At 38.0% G+C, this 23,200-nt stretch overlaps 1 protein-coding gene and 2 long non-coding RNA genes across 7 annotated transcripts in view; 2 read left to right on the forward strand and 1 right to left on the reverse strand.

Annotated features, from left to right (window-relative positions):
• Positions 1-1,667: 1,667 nt before the first annotated feature.
• On the forward strand, positions 1,668-2,875 carry LOC107571853 (uncharacterized). The gene is made up of 3 exons (XR_001607246.1): positions 1,668-2,014; positions 2,154-2,193; positions 2,733-2,875. It is a non-coding gene; the product is annotated as an uncharacterized lncRNA (long non-coding RNA).
• Positions 2,876-3,084: 209 nt separating this feature from the next.
• On the forward strand, positions 3,085-4,730 carry LOC107570941 (uncharacterized). Its single transcript, XR_001607113.1, has 4 exons — positions 3,085-3,154; positions 3,235-3,279; positions 3,407-3,547; positions 3,660-4,730. It is a non-coding gene; the product is annotated as an uncharacterized lncRNA (long non-coding RNA).
• A 1,038-nt stretch (positions 4,731-5,768) lies between these two features.
• ccdc187 (coiled-coil domain containing 187) overlaps positions 5,769-23,200 on the reverse strand; it is an 18,114-nt gene continuing 682 nt past the window's right edge. Inside the window, exons 2-13 of one of the 5 annotated variants that reach the window (XM_016257186.1) lie at positions 22,879-22,969; positions 17,877-17,939; positions 16,765-16,894; positions 16,450-16,540; positions 11,993-12,071; positions 9,143-10,270; positions 8,355-8,470; positions 7,822-7,899; positions 7,637-7,750; positions 7,149-7,237; positions 6,986-7,071; positions 5,769-6,898 (exon numbers count right to left, since the gene is read on the reverse strand). In XM_016257186.1, coding sequence (XP_016112672.1) covers positions 6,735-6,898; positions 6,986-7,071; positions 7,149-7,237; positions 7,637-7,750; positions 7,822-7,899; positions 8,355-8,470; positions 9,143-10,270; positions 11,993-12,071; positions 16,450-16,540; positions 16,765-16,894; positions 17,877-17,939; positions 22,879-22,927 — 2,187 coding nt within the window. In that variant the 5' untranslated portion in view covers positions 22,928-22,969 and the 3' untranslated portion in view covers positions 5,769-6,734. The remainder of the gene's footprint in view (positions 6,899-6,985; positions 7,072-7,148; positions 7,238-7,636; positions 7,751-7,821; positions 7,900-8,354; positions 8,471-9,142; positions 10,271-11,992; positions 12,072-16,449; positions 16,541-16,764; positions 16,895-17,876; positions 17,940-22,878; positions 22,970-23,200) is intronic. The other 4 variants (XM_016257203.1, XM_016257193.1, XM_016257215.1 and 1 more) reach the window with 4 other exon arrangements.

Consider the following 23,200-nt stretch of genomic DNA (forward strand, 5'->3'; position numbering starts at 1 on the left):
TATCTGTAATGTGTATGGACTTTGATAAGATAAATATATATATATTGAAATTGTTAAGGTGGGCGTGTCTGTTGCACGATTCATAATTACGAGATCGTAAAAAGTGTTCATGTCTTCATAGAACTCGTAATTACAGCTTGTATCTGACCGTACGTAGCTCTGCCCTTGTTTAGAGCTGTATTCGATCGTCTTCGGTCTTCTTTTTGTATTTCAGCAGAATTAAGGTAAGGTTGTTTAATTTTATGAATGAACCACTCATTTTCAAATCTTCCCAGTCTACTGACATCTGCTTTGACCATTACAATGATCATGGTAACTTTAGTGAACTCTACAAAAAGTAAATACACTTTACCAGCTAATTACTATAGAGCAGTGATGGGCAAACTTGGCCCTTCCAGGCCACTTTGCTGCAGAGATTTGGTCCAACCCTGATAAAACTCACCTGCCTGTAGCTTTCTAGTAGTCTTGATGACAATGATTAGCTGGTTCAGGTGTGTTTGATTAGAGTTGGAGCTAAATTCTGAAGGAAAGTGGCCTGGAAGGGCCAAGTTTGCCCACCCCTGCTATAGAGCTTAATTGCACTTGATTGTTCCAGGCTTTGAAAGTTCACAATATGGCCTGACGGCTTACATATAGCAGGCCATATAAACAACAACAACAACAACAACAACAACAAAAAAAAAGGCTTCAGCAGATGCCTTTTCTAACACAATACAACAAGACAAATCCGTTAGCTAACACGGCATTTAAAAGGTAGCTTACTTTAGTTAAAAAACCTGTAATATTACATATTAAAAGCACAAATCAACACATTCTTACCTGTGAAAGTTTATCCAGTTTATTCAGGAATTTCAATGAAGGCAATTTTCACAACCAGATGCTGCACAGTGTTGTTGTATTTTTAAAAACGTATGGATTTTTATTGTGAGTGATGACATATAGACCTTTCCAAGATGGCGGACATGACTGGAGTGGTCGAATGTGCAATCTACCTATATGCTATATGGCTGTAGCCTACGGCTGTATGGCTGTACAATTTATTACTTAGGCGCTATGTTTGGACGCTGATAGTGTTGTCATAATGCATAGTCCGAGGACGTGAACAGCTCATAGTAGTAGGCTACGTCAAGTACTGTCATCTAGAAATGACGGCAATTATGACAGCGTGAACGCAGCATGATACTGCAGTTTGGGCTGGATTGTTTGTGTAATGTGACTTTCATGGGTTTTTGCATTGCTCAAGACTGTATTACAAAAAGTGTCTTATACAAATTCATTTATCTTCATCTTATTGTGCATTAAAACGCTTTAATGACCACATAACACGCATGTTTTGTTTTCATTATGGGTATTTTTTTCCTTGTGTTGCCTAAAAAAAATCACAAGCCTGCTGGGGCAATGACTAAATCAACTGTTTCTTAAAAAGTATAGGAAATGTAGGTTACTGCCAAGCCTCTTTCATACTCTATTCCTAAAGCAGGAGTAGGCTAATAAGGAAAGAATTAAAATATAGCCTTATGAGGAAGTCGAAACTGCTGTGGATGTGGATGACATGGCAGGTGATGGCCATGAGTCCTTCGGAGAGAACTGAGTCATGATGTGTCATTAACCAGCTGTTAAAGTGCAAACAGTTAGCTGTGTCTCATTTAGAAGGCTGCGTACGTCATCGGAAAAGTCTAATTTAAGAAAAGTCATGTTAAATTGCAAAGTAAAAAAGAAATTATAGTATTTTAAACCTCACATGGAATAACAGTCAATTTTATTATGGTTACTTTTCTTAAATAAGACATCCTTAATGACGTATGCACTGCACATACTATGCAGCCTTCAAATGCGACCTCCTGAGCACGCAGCTAGTAGCCTACTGTGTGTGTGTCTACAGCTGTATGTCTGCGTCCTTCACTCTCTCTCTCTCTCTCTCTCTGTTTCGCTGTAACGCTTTATATCGCGACATTAAATGTGTGAGGACACAAACACTGAAGACGATGAAGAAGTAAAAGTCAAACTGACAGAGGTGAGAGAGCTAGAGTGTGTGTGTGTGTGTGGGAGAGAAACCGAGAGAGAAAGAACGTGTCAAAGACCCGCCTACTGGGGTGAGAGATTGTACATTTTGTGATCTTTAAATGATGAGCCAGTGGAAATTCTCATTTTAGTGCGCGTTTGCTTCGAGTCAGGACCACTACACTGAAAACAGTAAGAGAATATGATTTACATGTGACTAATTCGTTAATATTAATCATATATACATAATTGTAACTATGCTACATTTCTATGCTACATTTAAAAATATTTAATCATTCGAGCATTTTAGAAGTTAACTATTTTACTTCACTGTTCGCTGCTGACAGAGTTGAATGAATGAATTACACTTAATTAATAATAATATTTCAATAATTAATCTATTTTTTGTAGTGTTTTATACAATAGAGATTGTTCCATAGCAGCTTCACATTGTTATACAGGAAAGTAACAGAATAAATGATGCAAACTTGAAAACTATAAAGCAGCTGTAGCAAGACGATAGTGTCACTGTTTAGCTCCACTCAGTTCAGCGTTGGTTTAGTTCAGTTCAATAACTGTAAAGTTCATTCATTATGAAAGTTCAGCTCTACTGAAGACAGTAGTGTCATTTAGTGTCAGTGTAATTATATTGTAGTATATCACATATACAGTTAATTAATAATTGCTTAACAATCTTCCTTAGTTGTTAAATTGTTTTATTTGTTGTGCAGGAAGAAATGTTGGCTGCTTTCAGAGGACTTCCAAGGATTTTGCTAATATTCAGTCTAGTACTGAACTCTACTTTAGGTGCTGACACTGGATGTGATGACTGGATTCTTAATGGAAACGATGGTGTCTGCTGCAAGAAATGCAAGCCAGGTACAGAGACATTTACTGACGGCAATGGACTGCATTATGTAACCTAATAATATTTTTGTAATACTGACATTCTTGTAAAAATGTATCTTAATTTTAAGAAGGTGCAGTTTAATAATTTTCCTTTTTAAAAATAATTTATTGGAATACAATTTCTCAGAAATACATTTGTCGTAAAAGTCATTCAAACTTTCTTATTCATTCTCTAGTTGTCCTGATGGACAGACTTTGGTCAAAGGAAATGTTACCAGTGACAGTACATGCACATATTTAGAAGGTAAGAAGAAAATACAGGAGAACGTAACTTGGATGGCAAGCAACATGCCGCATCATTTAATGTTTTTGTGTCTGTTACAGAACCTACACCAAAACTCTTACCTACTGGGGCAAAAGATGAAAATGGTAAATTAAAATATCTAGTGAAAAAAAAAACATTATCACCATTGCAGAGCTGTGCTCAAGTTAATTGGACTTATATTTTAAAATGAATATCAAATTCTAACCTCAATGGCATTTTTGTTTCCTCTAGAACAGACAAACTGGCTTCCAGCTTTCATTGCTGCAGGGATGGCAGGTTTGGCTGTCCTTTTTATCATAGCATCTGTGGTTGCATACGTAAAGGCACAAAACAAAACAGAGAAGAAGCCAAAAACCGATACCCCTGACCAAGGTACCATTTAAACCTTTGTGTTCATTTTGTCTTTCCTATATGGTGTTCTTAGAATAAAACTACCTGTCATTATATTGTCTGATTTTACAGTATTGTCATTCCTTTCTTTTAGACCACTCAGACGAGTCCAGGATAATGGTTGTTGAGCAGGAAGACTGTAGTTTTCGTCATCCTGAGCAGGAACAGGGCGGCAGCTCAGAATCCATCAATACGCAAGACTCAGAGTCTAAACTCATAGTGTGAGTTTACTGGACAGTATTTATTTTTTTTATCTGACTTTAGCATTGCTACAGGAACAAGAGGACAAAACCTCTGAACATCTACTAAACTGTGAAATACATACTTGACTGGGCGTCGATCAGCCATTCCAGTTGGTGTATCAGTGATTAATTTGAACAAAATTAGTTACATTTGTTCTGAAGAACAAACTGAACTTTCACGTCGGAGTTTCTGAAGTGTGGTGCACCTTAATAACACAAAGATGAGAGGTTGTTAATGTAGGTGTGCAGTAGCAGACAGCATGTCAACACTTTTATGAGAGTAGGCGTCATCTACTGGTGCTTGTCACATTTTCAGGTCAAAGCACTCTTGAAATACCCTGGTGGGCTTCCCCACTTTTTCTAAAAGAGCACCATTTAAAAAAAAAAAAAAAGATATTTGGATCAAGAACAAAGAGGATTGTTTTAAATGGAATGTTTGCACTTTAACCATTTTTATTTAAAAATAGTTCTTTGTCCAGTTTTTATTTCAATTTTTTTTTATTGTCTGGAAATCAGCAGAGAGCACGGAGTAGTTTTTTGGTAGCTAAATGTGGTTGACCGTATCATGTAGAAAGTGAACTGCTGAAACTAAACATTTGACCTCAGGATGTTTTGGTGCATTTTACTGTTTTGTACATTAGGATTTAAAAATAAGTAAAATTGCCAACTCTTGCCTTTCTAAGCCCTGGGTCAACAAAATTATGACTTACTGTTCATTCATTCACAATTCCTTCTTTACTTGGGGTTAGGAATTTACCCTGGACATTTAGGTTTCGACTCAAGGTTTCACATGCTACATTTGTAAATCCTGGGTTAAAATTCTTATTTGCATAGTCAATATCATTGGATGAACTGCTTAAATTAAAGCTTGTCTCGCTCATACGCAGCAGTTGGGCTTATATATTCCTGGCTGTACCATCCGGTTTATGCTAAACATACTTTTCGAACTTTCAACTGTAAAATTAAAATGGTTTCTTCACCCCAATTAACGCATTTCCGTCACTGTTTCACATGTACCTTTAACGAAATAGAACGCTGAATGTTGTGATAACTCTACAAACCGCATGAGTAATTATTGAGGCGAGCGCTGTTTAGTTTATGAATGGTCGTTGGCCCTTACGTTCTGACGTCGCATCGTTTCACACGCAAAGATGACAACTTGGTGTTAAGGTCAGTGTGAAAAGCCCTATAAAAGCACATGGAACGTAAAAACTACACTGTTGCACTATAGTATACTGCACAGCTTGTTCTGTAGGCAATATTGTAAATATATTAGCTTGCCCCAGGGTTCTGAGAATCCACGTGTTTGGGAATTTCCTGTAGGTAACTGCATGGAGTGGATACTGAGGTCATTAAACAAGTTATTGGGTACACAATCCTCTGAAACTGCAAAAATATGGAAGATTTCCTTTGTTTATTCTCACTGAGAATGGAGGTCAATAAACCAGTTCAAGCGAGTAGCTTCTGACATGGTTTTACATATCTAATCTAATCTAAAAGGATTGTTCAGTGGACTGTATATCCTGCTGACTCAGTGGGAGTTCCCTGATGACCAGAGTTGAAAAATATTTACTGTTTCTGTAATGTTATTAATCTAGGATTCATGATGAATCATTTTGCATTCCAGTTATATTTTCCTCCCACGTCTAGACGTACGAGTACCAACGTGCTGAGCTCTGCATCCACAAAAAAACCTCACATTATTTGGCTCCAAGGAGCTGTTTTCTCAGGGCGTTATAAGCATAACAGCAGTAATGGAACATGAGTGGAACAACTGGTGGGTGAGCAATGTGATAATGGTGCTAGTCTTTAACTGTCAAAAAAAGGTCACCCTGTTTAATATGTCACTTTATGCATCACCATGGGTTTACTGTGTAAAGCCTTATACCGGGAAATTCTGTTTATAAAACAGCTCTACCTCTTGTAAAAAAAAAAACGCAGAACTTTCATTTTGTGGGAAGAGAAGGTCTCACTAGAAATTGATGTTTGAGGTGCTTCCCGCAGAGATTTGCATGAATTTGTTGGTTATTAGGGAAAGTCTTAACCTTTGTCTACAGTTCAAATTTAATTCCACACAATTTCTGCTGTAAATGTAAAATGTGTTTATTGATGTGAATCAAGAAAGATATGGGTATTATAATTTTATATATATATATGTCTTCTGTACAAAGCATTCATTAAACTTTATATAGGCAATGAAGGCCTACTGATTCATGACAACACATTATTTACATTGTTGCCATAATATACAATGAAAACATATACAGTATAATGTTAGCATTCAGTATCAGTACATAAATAATATAAACCGTAAATGTTTAATTTCTACAATGTGAATGCATGACCAGGTTCTGCAAAAAGTTTTCACAACTTCTAAAATAATGAAGGCGACCATTAGAAATGAAAATAACACTTTGGGCAAATTAAGACTAGTGTAGTTCCTGGAATACAGCAAAAAAAAGTACATGCAATTTAAAAAGAATGCCTGCTTGAATATCTTGAGAGATCAAGAGTCATGCAGAAAAACTCCAAAGAGGTTCACTCAACCATGTGCCAACTTCCTTTATCAAAGCGTAGTATCGTTTCAGGTTTTCCCAGAAGTCAAATGTGTAATGCCAAGTACTGCTAGTGGTAGCTTTCCCTCTGTGGTTACATACCAGCCTCTAACCAGCTGCTAAATAAAAATGAAACAAACCAAAAGAGCATGACATGGCTTAGATGTTTACTAACAATAGCAGCATTATCTGAACGGAGTGTCCCTGTTTTGCAAGTTCAAGTTGATTTGTTGATTACAAAAGTATCCCAAGTCTTGGAGAAAGCAGAAGACTGGAAAGCCCCAAACTGCCAGGACATGCATGTATTTCTTTAATCTAATTTGGTTATTAATTCAGTATTGCAGTTGATTTCACACTTTTATATGTCCAGCATCACTGCTGCTTGCAGTTCTCTTTCTGTTTTGCATTTTCCTTTTTCTCTTTGGGCTTTACTCGTCCCAGTTTGTCACTCTGTCGTTTCGTGGGGGGCACAAAAGTAGGTTCCTCCAAGGGGCTGTACAAACCTACTTGTTGTGAAGTTTGATTTTGACAGGAATCTATAAGTTAATATTTTTATAATTATTATTAATACCATTCATAAATACTTTAGAAGCTGTTTGTGTTATGTGAATGAATGAAAGTACCATTACTTTGACCTGATTCAGCTGCGTCCTTCCTTTGAAAGGTGGGGTCCAGCTCTTCTGCAATATTCCTGATGGCTTGCGGTTGCCTGTGGTGACACCAAAGGAAGTTAAAGAATATTTCCTGAAAATTAAGCCATAGTTCATAGAGAAAATATTGATTTACATTGTCATGGAAATGTGACTAGGCTGCTGATTGTCTGGGTTGAAGTCATCAACGGGGGATTGAAGACCTTCGGAATTCAGTCTCTGCCTCTGTATATCAAACAGCAAAATTCATAATGAAACAATTATTTTGTACCACTACAAAAAAAAAAGGCAACTAAAGGTCAGTTCACTCTGGTCCAACAAACACGAACAGGGTTTTAGAATTTGTTAGAAATTGGTGTTTGCCAAGTCAGTGTGAATCATCCTTGAAAGATCAATATTTCCAAAGAACACATGTGGCAATACTGATGAATCATATGATCAAAAGTAAGGTTTAACCAGTTCATCAGTACTAATATCTGAAGGAACTGTGCCCAAGACATGCATGGACAAGGCAATTCTGCAGAGGTGTCATTTGATATTCAGATAGTTGGAATTTTTGGTTAGTTAGCAATGAGTACATGGTTACGCAACAACAAAAGTGTGTCAGTCTAAAAGTATGGCTACCTGTCTGTCACATACTGTTCTCCTATCATTCTCTCTGTATTCTTGAACAGGTTCCAGCTCACGAGACCTCCGTTTAGTCTTTATCTCCTGTTTCTGCATGAAACGTGCGATTTCCTGCCACAAAACGACAATTTATGCAACCATTTATGCATTGGAAATGTAGCCTTCATTCAAACTCTGCTTACCTCATCCTGAGCAACCTGTGCTGCTCTGAAGTCTCCAATAGGACAGTCCCTTCTAAGAGGAGAGGAACCTTGCGGAGTCTGAGAGAAGAGAACATACTTCAGTATTATTTTAGGAATTTTTGCTACTGTTATTGATAGGGATATTAAACAGATTTTGTGGAAGAGCACTAATACTATAGAGCTGGGCCGTATGATGGTATATACCAAGGGTGTTCAATCCTGCTCCTGGAGGGCCACCTTCCAGCAGAGTTTGGTGCTAGCCCTAATTAAACACACCTGAAAAGGCATGTGTGTTAGAGCTAAACTTGGCAGGAAAGTGGCCCTCCAGCAGCAGGATGGCTTGGTATACAATATGGTATACAATGAGGAGCCCCTCAACACCAAACATTTTGAATGTCTCATTTGTCTGACACTCCAATTTCTTAGAGTCTTAAAATGTCTAATGAGCTGATGACCTGAATCAAGTGTGTTTGATTAAGGAGTGAGTGGCATATACCAAAACTGCGGTAGATATATTTGGTCTTGTAGTTCACCTCTTCGGCCAATCTCTCCTCCTCTTCCTGAAGCCTGCGGGCCAGCTCCTCATCCAGCAGCACTTGCTCCAAATCTCCCAAGTCAAGCGCAGCCCTTCCACTCCTAAGAGCAGGTCCTGTCAGGCAATAAGGACAAAATCACAACCAGATAATGTGGAGAGGAGACACCGGGTTTTCAGGCCACCATCACCTTCAGCCAGTTGGGCCACAACCAGAGGTGTCCAATCCTGCTCCTTGAGGGCAACTGTCCTGCAGAGTTTAGCTCCAACACACTTACCTGGAAGGTTCTAATAATCCTGAAGACCTTAATTAGCTGGTTCAGGGGTGTAATTAGGGCTGGAGCTAATTTCTCCTGGAAGGTGGCCTTTCAGGACCAGGATTGGACACTTCTAGCTGAGACTGTTGAATGTGGATTTCCATTTGATTTAACTCATTGGGAATCTTATAGCCCTGAAAACACACCTAAAGGTCATACAAAGTAAGAGCCAAATCAAAAAGTAATTGCAAGGCCAAGTCAAGAAGAACCAAGAATATTTAACTGCTCTAAGAGAAAGAGAAGCAGATGAGATTTTGAGGTTTTTGAGAAACAAGGATGAGATCTAGTCTCACTGGTGAAGGGATCAAGCTTAAGTAAAAGCAGATGACACCAAAATAATGGTATCAACTCCCAAGATGTACACCGGAAGCACACAGGAATGGACAGGAATTCTTGTTTACTGATTGGGGATGATTGGAAAGCAATGAGCAGATGTAGGGACAGGCTCAGCCACACTGCAGAGAGGGGTTACCTGCTCCAGAAGAGTGCCCACTGCAAGACTGGAGTCTTTGTATCCGTCTTTCCTCCCTCCTGCTCTCCCTCTCCAACTCTTCCTCTGTGCTCGATCTCTCTTCCTCGAAGGTCTGACAGTGTTCACTTTGACTTCGCCTCACTCTACACTCTCCACGCCTGTGGTCTTGGTCTATCCTCCTTTCATCCTCCATTAATGATCGAGCTCTCTGCCATGCATTTCTGCCTCTCGCCATCTCCCAATTTCTCAAATCTCTCAAACGGTCCTCCACTTCCAACTCCATCAACTGTGGCACTCTAGGCTGCAGTGAGGGGGCATTATTTGAGGGTCTTGGTCTAGCCAAGTTAGAATCATCTACGCTGCATGTTCTGCTTCCCTCATGCACTGATGTCCGCCTGATGTTACCACGATAACTACGTCGCATTGAAATGTTTCGTCGAAACCCCTGAGCTTGAGTGTGGAGACCTTGATTTTCTCTGAGGTGTGTGTGATCATCTCTTAGTATCCCTACTGAACACTGAACTCTTTCCCTAGCGTCCCTGTGACCATTTTCATAGGTCCTACAACCATTGGCAAGATAACTGTTAGAGCGCTTCCGTTCATCCAGGAAATGAACATGTCTTTCCCTAAAACTCTCTCTATGGCCACAACCGTCTCCCTGCCACATTCTGTTACGATCCTCCCTCATGCTGCTGTGTCGACTCAGCCCCGTTCCTGAGACCTGCTGCTTCTGTCGCAATATTTTCTCAAGTTTATAGACTGGTTCAAAGAGATCATCCTCAGAGCTGTGGCTGAGGTAGCCTTGCTCACTCATATCGTTCTTTATGAGCTTAATGACATCACCCCATCCACCTGACAGGTGTGAAGATCTGTTACTGCTGCTTTGGCTGGTCATGCTTTTGTCGTCCTGCTCTAAATGAGCTCTGGGTCTGCCGATCAGCCTCCTCTGCCCTACAGTGGGTTTGCTGTCCTGTTGTATGACTGTAGGCCTACTGTACTCCATCAGGTCCTCCTCAGAGTCCGAGTAGGTGGGCGAGGAGAAGTGCTGCCATCGTCTGGTTGGAGACCAGTTGTGAGGTACATGAACAGGTTGGGGTAAGTATGGATGAGCAGGAATGCTTGTGGACTCTTTAGTTAAGCCAACCATGCAAACATAAAGCAGGGGAATTGAGAAATGGTTAGAGATTGAGGGGTGCAGAATAAAACAGTTAACATATGAAGCTCTGTATAAAAGTAAAAAGGACAAATGAAAATAAAACATGCATTACATGTGAAAAAAACCATGGAGCTTCACTGAATTCAGGGTGATTCAGGACGTGATTAGTAGTGTCATCATTTATTCACTCTGTCATTCCAAATGAATTTTCACCTTAGGGTGAACTATACTTTAACTGGGCTTGTTTCGCAAAACAAAGAAGTGGAAACGCATCAATTTTGCAGGCATGAATGAAGACAATGTATTTAAAGCAAAATTTGACATTTTCTTGAAACTGTATGCCATTAAAAGGAATTCAGGTTTTAATATCAGACACAAAAGATGTGGTGTAACCATAGAACTTTTCAAACAGGAAACAAACATGAGTGAACTGGATCATCATCCCAGATGATATCATGTCCTGTGGGGCTTAAAAAGCAAATGAAGCAGCTGGCTGTGTGTGTCATACTGTATGATGGATGCATTAACAATACACTGCATGTTGAAAAAGTATTTGTGTATTATTTCAGTAGATTTAATATTCCAAATTTGCTTAAAGATGGAGTATTCTGTGTAAGAAATAATCACCCGTGGTGTCACATTATTTTACAGCAAATCAGATGCTTATACAGGAAACAACCATTTGACTAGACCAGTGTTTCTCAACCAGGGGTCCGTGGACCCCTAGTGGTCCTTGACGTAAGGCCAGGGGGTCCATATAAAGTATGAATTTTTGTATATTTTGACATGACATGTTCCCATGAAAGAAAAATCCAACATAGCTGATGATATGGCCAAATACGGGACAAGTCAGCTAACTTGAATTATACTTGACTGTATTTGGTCCTCACAAAGACACAAATAATAAATAGATGAGTCAATTTTGTTCTGGGGGTCCTTGAGGATGGTTCTGAATTGGACTGGGGTCCGGTATGCCAAAAGGTTGAGATTCACTGGACTAGACAAAGAAAACTCATGTGACAAGACATTGAGACAGTCTCGATGTTATTGGAATAAGAAATTCTTATTATGAACACGTTTACTACTCATTTCTCCAAAGCTACTAAGTAAATGAGGGAGACAAACAGAAATACTGTTATACAAGCAAAAGAACTGCTTTAATCATGCGTAAGTTGAGTTTCACAAATTATGTCCTCAGCATGTGAATGGCACCTATTTTAACAGTATACAGCATTTATACTGTATGTGAACATGTCGCTGATTCCCAGAAGTTCCACTGAAAGTATCATCACAGTTGAGCATATTTTTGCTGGGCCTCACATAAACTCATTTAAACTGCACTATAAATCTATTTATCAACATGATCTTTCACAAATCAAACTCAAAAACAGACTCAGTTCAGATGATTTAAACAGTTTATAGTTATACTATGGGCTTCGGGTTCAGTGTCAATGTTAATGTGGCCCCTTTGACATGTAATTTAGATTTCACACTCCTAATAATCTATAAAACTTATGGCCATTATGAAAGAAAATATTAAATGCAGTAATCTAGAAATTTAACTTTATTTTCTATACAGAAGTGCAGCTTTGTCACACAACAGAAACACTGTCAGTGTGAACACAACGTGAGCCTGCGGAACTGTTGAAGTTACACCATTACATAATGCCATAAATTACAGAGGAGTATTTTACCTCTACCATCTTTATGTTGGTAACTGCTCCTGTGTCTCAAATAAAGCTCTTCCTCTTCCTGTATCCTTTTTGCTACTTCCTAAAAAACAACAACAACAACAAAAATAAGCTTTACAGATCATAATGGTTATTTGGGGAAGTGAGGATCTGTTTTTTTTTTTTTTAAACACATTTTTAATGAATATAGAAAAGCATGTAAAATATAGCTGTAGATTGTATTTGAAAAAAAAAACTACTATAATAGCACATCAGAAAGAAATAGATTGACAGTTGTTCAGTTATGACACATCAAGGTGAAATCCTCAAACCTAAGCGTGGGCTTTGTGACTAAAAATATATCCGCTCATACACACAACACAGACGCCAGCGATAGTTGGCCTACGTCAGCAGAGGGGAATTTCCACGCTTACGTATCAAAGGCCTTGAGACCTACCTGCTCTTACTGCAAAAAGCCCACCATATCGAATCTTCAAACAGCTATGTGCTCAGTTTGCAACTAGACCGGCAAACAGGGGACACAATTTATTGCAAAGCTGACCACAATGACTCACAAGTTTCCTCTGACAAAGTATGGTTGAAACATATCTTAACTGAATCAATTACAGTACGATTACCACAGTAACCATTTCTTTTATTTTATCACATGCCTACCAACATTTTGTGCCATGTAAATAAAGATGAAATTGATGCATATTTCATAAAGTTACAAACTATGATTTCTGTGAAAGCATTACTTGAACCCCTACAATTTTACATATGCTTGTAAGTCACTAGCGTCTCACTTGGTTACTCTTTGAAAGATTTCTTATTTTGTATTTCTACCTGCCTTTAACCGTGTTATGAAATACTGTCCTTTTAAAGTCTTGCAGAAACAGCCATAAATGTGTCAACATACCCTGTATATGACAGAGAATTTACAGCACTTAACCAGAAGATGGCAGAGTTCTGTCTCAATGACAAAACAAGTTCTTTCCAACAATCATAAAACTTTGACTTCTACCGAGCTCAAATCTAGGCTTTTAATGCGGTTTACATACTTCAACATAAAGGAAAAATGTAAGACTTAAATATTTATAAAACTGTTCTTGAACACCTTTGAAAATGGGAGAAATGGGAACATGGGAGAACAGTAAGTAAAGAGATGGCCAAGCTGTTTAGGTCAGAGGTTTTTTAAGTTCGAGTCCGTTAATGGGTCACAAGGGGGTGCTACAAGGCACCAGCTGAAAATTTGAGAAAAAATAAAAAGATTTTACAGCAATGTATTTTAAAACTACGCTTTGAATAGGTATTTATTGTGAAACCCAACTATGTTTCTCCAATGTTCTAATAGTAGAAATAAAAACTAATGTTTTGTAGAAAAAGCAAGATATGCTGTTGACTTTGCTGTTAACTACAAATAAAAAAAACATATACTGTATAAAATTAGTAAGTGGTTTGGCTTTAGCCAATGACAAAAGCTAGTCTTTTAATTTTGGAAAATTTTGTATGATACCATGCTTAATATTTTTCCACACACAGCATAAAAGGGTCTGCATACATAAAAATATATATCTGCGTTTAAGAGGGTACCTTTGAAGGAAATCTTCATATCTGGGGGCACCTTACATTAAACTGTCATGTTAACCTCCTCAGCAGTGTCTCTCTATGTCTGTTGCCATCAGGTCCTGGTGTCCTCCTATTCTAATTAACCTGTTATGCTGACCTTTCTTACTTCACAGCACCAACCGAATTAAATCCTCCATCCTGTGCTGAGAGATTTTGCCCCACACAGGGACCGGCTCCTGTCTCAAGAGGTCTGATTCTGAGCTTATCTGGCACCTGGACTCTAAAGAAATCACCCCTCGAGATGAGGTTTGTTTGTGTACACAACTATTAGAATGACTGGGTGAGAATTAAGTTCAGCATTACTCTTCCTGCTCCTGTAGGAGCTCGATAGGACAGCAGGCTTCAGAGCCGTGTGTGGAGATGATATTTAGATGCGACCTGCTGCCTCACAGGCTTTAATTAACACAGGTCTGTAGGGGTGTAAATATGTATAATTAATGCAGTGGAATGACATTTTATGCAATATGCGAGGCCTGTCAGTGCAAAATATGCCACACGGGTTTGAAAACACCTTCAAGATTACTAGTAAATATTAATTAAACAAGAATGAGCAGACTGATATTTTATCATGTCTGTTTTAAAGCTTAATTTTAAACTAACATTTCAAAATGGCAATGAGCACTTTTGGTGCTTTCCAGTTACATCTTTAAAATAAAATAAATAAGATAAATATACTTGAGAAGCAGAACTGTGTACGGTAATAATTTGTTTTCAGAGAATATCTGGAATGTTTTTAAAACAAAACAACAATTTACAAAGTTTATTCTAAATAAAAAAAAAAAATACTGATACTAAAAAGCCAGTGAGGCAATAAAAACTTAATTCAAGATATATTCTCTAAAAATAATTATTTTTCTCAAACAAGTCTTGTTTTTCTCAAACTAGTCTTGTTCTAAATTTTGTTTTAAGGATGTTTAGATTTATTAACTGCAAAACAAGACAAAAATGTTTAAGAACATGATTTCTGCAGTGAAGCTGGCAGGTCAAGTCATGATTCTTTTAGGAGTCAAAATACCTGCAGAAACAGAGATCATGCTCATTATACAACTCTGAATCATAAAATGTCCCAAATGTCCAAAATACTGTAATTTGAAATGCCTCACAGGGATGTTGACAGATTTATCTGAAACCCAAATTTCCGAGATCACCTGCATGATTATAGGTGGTCAGGATCTAATAACTTGATATGAAAATGTTTTCTGAATCACCCGGGACTCTCCCACTCTCAAGACACCCCCAAAAACACTTAGGCTTTGATTTCCACAGTAACCCCCACAGGCAGTCTGTCTTCATACAAATCTGAACAAGAGACTCCTTAATTAAGGTTAGCTGCAATGTCATTCAAGAGAAAAATAAAAGCTGAACAAGTTAATTATTTTTCCTGGTAGACTCAGAAACCTTGTTGCTACCGGTTTAAATTTCTCAGAGACTGTCCTGGAACATGACAATAATCAATAACTCAACAAATGCAATCAGGAGGTCTTACATACAGAAATGCTCATCTCTTACTTTTGCTAAAATATTATTTAATATAAAAATGCGCTATTTGTAAATCATTTTATCAGGACAACTACTATTCTAGGCAAATGAATTGTCTGGTCATGTTTGTTGCAGTGGTTCTCAAACTTTTATATGTACACACTGTATCTGTGTGTGTATCTATCTGTGTATTTTAATGCTCCGGAACCGTTTCCCCAAATACTTCTATATTTACTGCCTTACTATAAATCAGAAAAACATTTTGAGGGAGAACTTAGATTTAATATTTATAAACTTTAAGATTTCATATTTAGCTGATGCTAAAATAACTTTTAGTACAGTTACAGGAGCAACCAGACATTAAAGGAATTGTTCACACAAAAATGAAAATGTTGTCATCATTTACTCACCCTCATGGCGTTCCAAACCTGTATGAGCTTCTTTCTTATGTTATAACAAAAAATAAGATATTTTGAATAATTTTAAAGAACCGAACAGTTGTTAAATAAAGGTGCTTCAAAAGGTTCTTCAAGCGATGCCATAGAAGAACCATTTTTGGTTCCACAAAGAACCATTCAGCCAAAGGTTCTTTAAAGAACCTTTGGCTGAATGGTTCTTTGTGGAACCAAAAATGGTTCTTCTATGGCATCGTGAAGCACCTTTATTTTTAAGAGTGTAGGGAAAGAACTACTATGGAAGTCAATGGGGACCAACAACTGTTTGATTACAAGCATTCTTCCAAACATCTTCTTTTATCTTCAACATGAGAAAGAAACTCATACAGGTTTGGAACGACATGAGCGTCAGTAAATGACGACAATTTTAATTTTTGGGTGAACTATCCCTTTAAGCACTAGGTCACAATGCTGGTTGGACGGAACTTTATGGATTTTTGCTTGCAGTTTTTTAACCACTATGCCACACCACCTCCAACACAAAGAACTGCCATAACATTTATGGGACCCTTGATGCAAAGCCCTCACTAAAGAAAAGCTGCAGATCCATAGAGATGTCCTTTTATTTCTGGAGGAGAACATTTTCACACTCAGCTTTTCTGCTTGTGACTCACTGAACTAGAAGACTAGAAAGGTGCCTGGGGAGGTTATTTAAGGTGGGCTGGAGTTAAATGCATCTGAAGTTGATTAATGCACAGTATGAGTGTGATTTCTGCTTTATAGCAGCTTGATGCTCATTCCCGTGTGGTCTTTGCCAGCACTTACACTCCACAGGAGACTAGCTGAATACATCATCTCACTGGCGTCCCACAGTGACTCATTAATTATTGATCCATTTGATCCCTCAGACAAAGTGGTTCAGAGGTGTAAATGAAAAACAGAAGGGGTGACGTTTACTGAGCCTGGAGTGTTACACACCTCGTCCTCCACCTCCCTCCTCCGAGCTTCATCTGAACGCCGCTGGATCTCCTCCTGAATCATGCGTGCGTATTCTGAGTCTCGTTCCTCCCTTCACAGAAAAAAACACCTTTGATATAATGAAAACAACTAAAAAACACATCTGTTTCCTTTAATGTAAAGAGGAAATGCTGAGACGGTTGCACTATTGGACATTAGTGGACTTTGGATATGTTATCATTTATTGAACTGCTGATAAACAGTATACAACCATGAACAGACAGTGTCATATCTGACAGTGGTGTGACTAGTCTTTGACTGTGTGTGTGATCTTACAGTTGGCGAGTGGCCTGGTGCTGCAGCATCTGAGCCCTCTGCTCCTCCTCATCCTGGAGTCTCTTGGCTACTCTGATGTCCCTTTGCACCAGCTGACTCCTCTGCACATTTGAGTTGTAGTACTGCTCAACTGTTGAAGAAAGCATGCAAGGTTACAGAAGAGCACATGGAAGACACACTACTGTTTAAAGGATTTATTTGAAAAGAAATTAATGTTTATTCAGCAAGGACGCATTAAATTGATCAAACAATAAAGACATTGATAATGTTATTAAAAATTCCATTTCAAATAAGTCCTTTTGAATTTTCTATTTATTAAAGAATGTATAACAGGTCCCAAAACATATTAACCAGAGCAATGGTTTCCAAAATTAATATAGTAATAATGTTTGTTGAGCAGCAAATAAGCATATTAGAATCATTTCTGAAAGATAATGTGACACTGAAGCCTGGGGTAATGGCTGCTGAAAATTCTGCTTTGCCATCACAGGAAAAAAATTTGCATTTTGAATATATTTTATTTATTTATTTTACAATATTACAATAACTACGGTTCTTACTGCATTTTTGTTCACATAAACATAGGAGTAAATCTTACTGACACTAAAATCGTGAACTGTAGTGTATATCAGAATATTTAAACCTCGAAAATAATTTCTAAACATATGATGTTTTCGTTTCAGTAAATCCTGTAGCCTTACTGTGAACACTTGCACAGAGAGATCATCTGATTTACATGTAAATCAACCTAATCACAGTTTGTTTTGTTTTCATATGCCATTTAGGGGCGGGTAAAAGGCCGAGATGAAAAACATTAACTTAAATATTGATGCGGCGATCTCTGTGGACGGATGTTCAGAGAACAGACTAAAACTAAACTCTACCTTATTTGACCAAGCAGGATATTTTAGTTAAGCAGGCAGATTGACTCACATGAGAGGTCTTGTTACCTTATGTACTGAAACACCCTTGTATTTCTAGGTGTGTGAACACCTGCCCACTTTAGAAGTTTACAAAAGACGGCTGAATATGTCAAGGCTGAGAAAACAGATTTTAAGCTTGCGTTAAAATGCTTTAGGTGTGGCAGATGAAATTAGAGAAATGGGACTTACTTTCCTGCTCCTGCAGGTTATGAGCTAGAGCTCCATCCTCCAGTACAGCAAAACACTGGCATACTGCAGAGGAAAAACAACATTCAATACAACATTCAATACAACTGCAATAAATTTAACAATTAACAGCTATGAGAAATGCTGCTGATCTTTTATCTGTGGTCTTTATGATCACTTCAGATTATAAAAGTATAGTATCTATAGTAGTTTAACCATAAATTACTTGCATTCAAGGCTGTAACAGGAGACTTTGTCAGAAAATACTTGCAGACATTTGGACTGTGTTCAGAGACATGCCGTGTTATTTCATGTCTTCAGAAATCACTTCAGGTCATTTTAGTAAAGCTCATTTAAAAATGTTCATAGCACCACATTTGTGAAGCCTCATATTTCAAAACAAATTAAAAAAAACATTTTATCCCTTTTTAAAAAGTCTTAAATTCTTTATATACCAACTTTAAAAACGAGACACTCAAATTTCATAAAGCCATAATAACAGTCTGCATGACAATAACTGACCCTGGAAAGTTAAAAACAAAATTACACTTGTGGTTTTGGTCCCGTAAGTGTCACATTTCATTTTAAACCCTATTTTAAAATAATTGACAACCCAGAAAGGCTCTCGCTGCTTTAAGGAAAATCTTCAAAGAAATCTGTATCGTACAATTGAAAATAATTTGTCTCTCAATTTGTAAAGCCAAACAAAATTTAAGTAATGTCTATGGGGCAAGCATTTCAGAGGATTTAAAGCAGAAATACGAAGATTGCATTTTCTTCTGTACTAAAGTGTTACTTAGCTATCTGAGCTCTAAAATTGTCTAAATTGTTCTTTTAATGGAAGGACTACTGTTCTAGGTGGATGAAGATCTGGTCATGCATTATTTTCTGTACTAATCAGCAGCATATTGATGCCATTGATAGAACGAAACTTTATTTAACCCAGAACATTCCTTTAACAAGAAGCAAAAACACAGAGTATCAGGTCAGTGAACTCTGAATTTAACAAATGTGCATGTGAACCGAAAAGTACAGTTCTTGAGAGTCTTTCAAGCTGATATACAGCCACAGAAAATACACGTGTGTAACAACGTTGCTGCTTATTTGAGAGCTGAGCGCAGATCTTTTGGAGCACTAAAGCATCACAGAAAAAAGTTAAATAAATACTAGTCCCATTCAAACCTCTTGAGGTGCTGTAAATAATTTGGGTGATTTTGTATAGTACGCAGTAAACCTAAAAAAGCTCAGTACAGTGTTCTGTTCACTGCAGAATCCCTCAAGGAGTAAATAACTTTGGTGCTACATGTTGTGGTGAATGTTGAGTAGTGTTGATTGAAGCAGTGTCACTGGTGTTACCAAACAAACATATACAGCTCTCATAAACACGCTCATGGCAACAAAACTGCAGCAATCCCGTGGTGCCGCCCCTCAGGATATCCTCAAAGTGTACGCCAAATTCAAATTTAGCAAAAAGCAACCTCAAATTCAGCGATTTACAGGGCGGCTGAGTCGCAGAGAGTTTCTGAAAGGAATACGGCCTGTAATTGACACAACAGCTGGAGTCTGAGGCTTTAGCGCTGGGGCTGAACCTGCGGTCGGGATGGAGAACATTACAGACCCTGAGAACAGTAAAAGGGAGCATTTTACTAAATCAAGAGCCACCCCATCAGTGAAACTGCTGGATTCACACTCAACATGACTGCAACTTGAAACACAAATGACTCTTAGCTACATCTGCTTTACTTCAGGATGGCCTGAGCAATTATGCTGAATTAGAGTAGAATGACCATAATATCCTAATGGAGACATACTGACTTCAGCACAACCTCTGACCTGAGCAGCTGGTGGGAATCTAAGTATAGCTGTGAGGCCCAGCCAGCCCGTCTGGTGGGGTGAAACTACCGACCCCCTAAAAATGCGAGCAGAGAGAAATAATCCTTCTGTGGGGTATCCCAGGTTTAAATGCAACCGTTTAATTATCCGAAAAGACAAATGTATTTTCTGCTTGAGCCCACCTGCTGCATATTGCGATAACCCATATCAGATTACACAAGCACCTCCCAACAATGCCCTCACACATCCACATCCACCCAGAGCGCACACACATACGCCTGCACACAGGAGGAATGGTTTCCAGATGTGCCAGCAGCAGGAAAAAGACACAAGCTGAGTAGGATAGTGAGATTGGTGGCGTTTACTTTGGAAAGGCATACAGATAAGGGCAAAACATAATGGTCAGTGTCTTTGTCCTATTCATCAAATGTCAGGATAACTAGTTTTAAAGGTTTAGACTACTGTTCAAAAATTTGGGGCCAGTAAGATTTTTTAAAGAAATTAATACTTTTATTCAGCAAGGATGCATTAAATTGATCAAAAGTGACAGTAAAAGACATTCATAATGTTACAAAAGATTTCTATTTAAAATAATTGCCGTTTCTTTCTATTCATCAAAGAATCGTGTAATCAATTTATCAGAGTTTCCACAAAAATATTAAGCAGCATAACTGTTTTAATTGATAATAATAATAACAACTGTTTTTTGAGCACCAAATCAGCATTAGAATGATTTCTTAAGGATCACGTGACATTGAAGATGATGCTGAAAATTGAGCTTTGCTATCACAGGAATAAATTACTTTGTAAAGATATGATAAAAATAGAAAAGCTAATTTAAAGGGAAATATTTCACAATATTACTGTCTTATTGTATTTTGAGCAAACAAATGCATCCTTGGTGAGCTGTTTAATGCTTTAAAAACCTAAACAATCTTAGGGTGCTGTAGAGTACATGACAGTTAGGTAACACTTTAGGGACTAATTCTCACTATTAACTAGTTACTTATTAGAATGCATATGAATGCATATTAGCTGTTTATTAGTACTTCTAAAGCACATATTAATCCACGCCATACCAAAACTTAACAACTACCTTAACTAATAAGCAGCAAATTAGGAGTTTATTGAGGCAAAAGTCGTATTTAATAGTTAGTTAATAGTGAGAATTGTTCCCCAAACTAAAGTGACCGTCAATTATTCTCAAACTTAAGATCACATTTCAATCAATTTATTTTGTATCAAGGTGTTTACATGCAATATAAGATTCACGACTGGGCTATCAGTTGGATTATAAAATGATCAGTCTCATTTAATCAGAGCTACTGTTCTCAGGAAGCATAACACAGCAAAAGACATGTGAAGCCTATGCTAGCATGCTAGCCAAGTACATACGCCAACAGCCAATTATTAAAAACATCTGGTCTGATTCCTTTAATCAAAACAATCCTAATAACACAAGGACAACAGAATGAACTACTGACAGTTGAATTTAGTATGTTGATTAGGTTTGGTCAGGAAAACACGGATCTGTCCTTCAAACTACACCTAAACTGATAAGATTCCAGACAGCAGTATCCACCCCCATAACAGTTTAGTCAGTGCTGGGATTTCTGCTCATCTTTATCAACAGATGAGGAACTCCAGAACCCCTAACAGCAGGAGGCTCATGTCTCTAAATTTGCAGTCAACAAAAAATACTCACAGATTCACACGCTGAAAGGATCATCCATTTTATCCAGTCAATGAGGGAGAAGCTGTACACCTGTGTTACTTTAAAATTAACTCTCGACAGTCTAAACACCTGTTAACCTCATACGCTTCTCTCATTGTAGGAGGAGCGATTTGAGCCTACAGACCCGGTTCTAGCAGCGATGTGGTTTAGTGGACCTGACCTCAGCATTCAGGTGTCTGATTGGGGCGCTGAGTGGATTGGCAGGTAAGAGGGTGTGGATATAAAGTTGTCAAACTAGTTTTGCAGAAGCCAAGCCAAAAAGACATGCTCATATTACAAAGACAGGCAAAACATATGTTTGAAAGCATATATGCATACTTTAAAAACATGATACGCCCATTTAAAAAATAAGATTGAGCAGTCACAGCATGCAAAACAGACAAAGACACTGAGATGAAACAAAACAAACAAGTGGCTGACAAACTATTGAGCTGGAATAGGAAGTCTGAAATGGATCTGCCAGTCTCACTAAGGCTACATCCTGATATTGCTCAATTAAATGTGCCCTTGCTGAAGAAAAATATTAACTTCTTTCAGAAAAAAAAAAAATCTTACTGACCCCAAACATTTGAACAGTAATATACAGTTGCCACTACCAGACATTTATAGGCCTAAATATCTATCTGGGCAGAGGTTTCACGGCATAAAGAGGAAAAGGGTCAGTGAAGGATGCAAAGGGGTTAAAGTGCAGAGAGGAAATAGGCTGTTTTTTCTCAAGGGAACTGGGGTATAGAGACAGCATTCCCAAGACTACGGCAAGAGAACTACCAGAGCAAAAACACATCCACGAGAACTGATAAAACAAGAGTGAAGACAAAGGGAGCTCATTAAGATATATTTATTACACAATGCTTTGGGGAAATAGTACTGAAAACAAACTGAGGAAATGAAAACACTGTTGCTCAAAGGCCAAGTTTAAAGGATATAAAACCAATGGGGAAAACATGGCACAGTAATGCATAGACATTAGTTAATTGGGTGATCTAATAGAGTCTTTGTTCTATAGCCAGTGCTTGTTTAAGCGTAAAAATACAAAGCAAAACAATGAAAGCACTGTGTACAGAAAGAGAACGGAAGGGAAATCATCATTAAGATTCCCCCCTTCAAAAGAAGCATAAGAGACAATACTGGAGCAAACAGAGCCACATGGAAAGGCTCTTTCACCAATGGAAAATAGACAGCTCTTTTGCTTCCGAGATATACAGCAGATGTCTGGAATATTAATCAAATCTCAGACTTATCAGTAAAAGCTTGCAGCACATGGGATATAACATCAGAATGAGACATCTGAAAATCTGAGACATCAGAATGGGAATCAACAATCAATCCCACAATGATGTGACAAATGGATTGGAATCTTACACATCCATACAGCATAATAGCACAAATCACCCAAAATGAAATGGTCTGCAATGTGTAATGTCAGGCAGGTCTTACCCTCCTGGACTCTGGGCAGGTTGGACTGATCCACCTCCAGCTCTGCCATGACTTCTGGCACTGCTCAACAACTCATGCCATTCAGCAACACCTAGTCTCATGAGAGAGAGACTCTGGTCAGTGCTAGAACGACTGGGCCAAAGTAGCTTATTTGGTCACTGTGAGTGTCCCAACAGACACACAGTTCACCACGGTCTCATTAAATGCATATTTCTTATGAGACCATAGTGCACTGCAAACACAAATCTTTTGACAAACCACTGCTAGAATATTTGGAAAAAATAAATAAATACAAATAAATTGTATGTATATATATATATAT

Source organism: Sinocyclocheilus grahami, unplaced genomic scaffold, assembly GCF_001515645.1.
Source record: "Sinocyclocheilus grahami isolate Dianchi unplaced genomic scaffold, SAMN03320097.WGS_v1.1 scaffold29.1, whole genome shotgun sequence".
Classification (NCBI taxonomy): domain Eukaryota; kingdom Metazoa; phylum Chordata; class Actinopteri; order Cypriniformes; family Cyprinidae; genus Sinocyclocheilus; species Sinocyclocheilus grahami.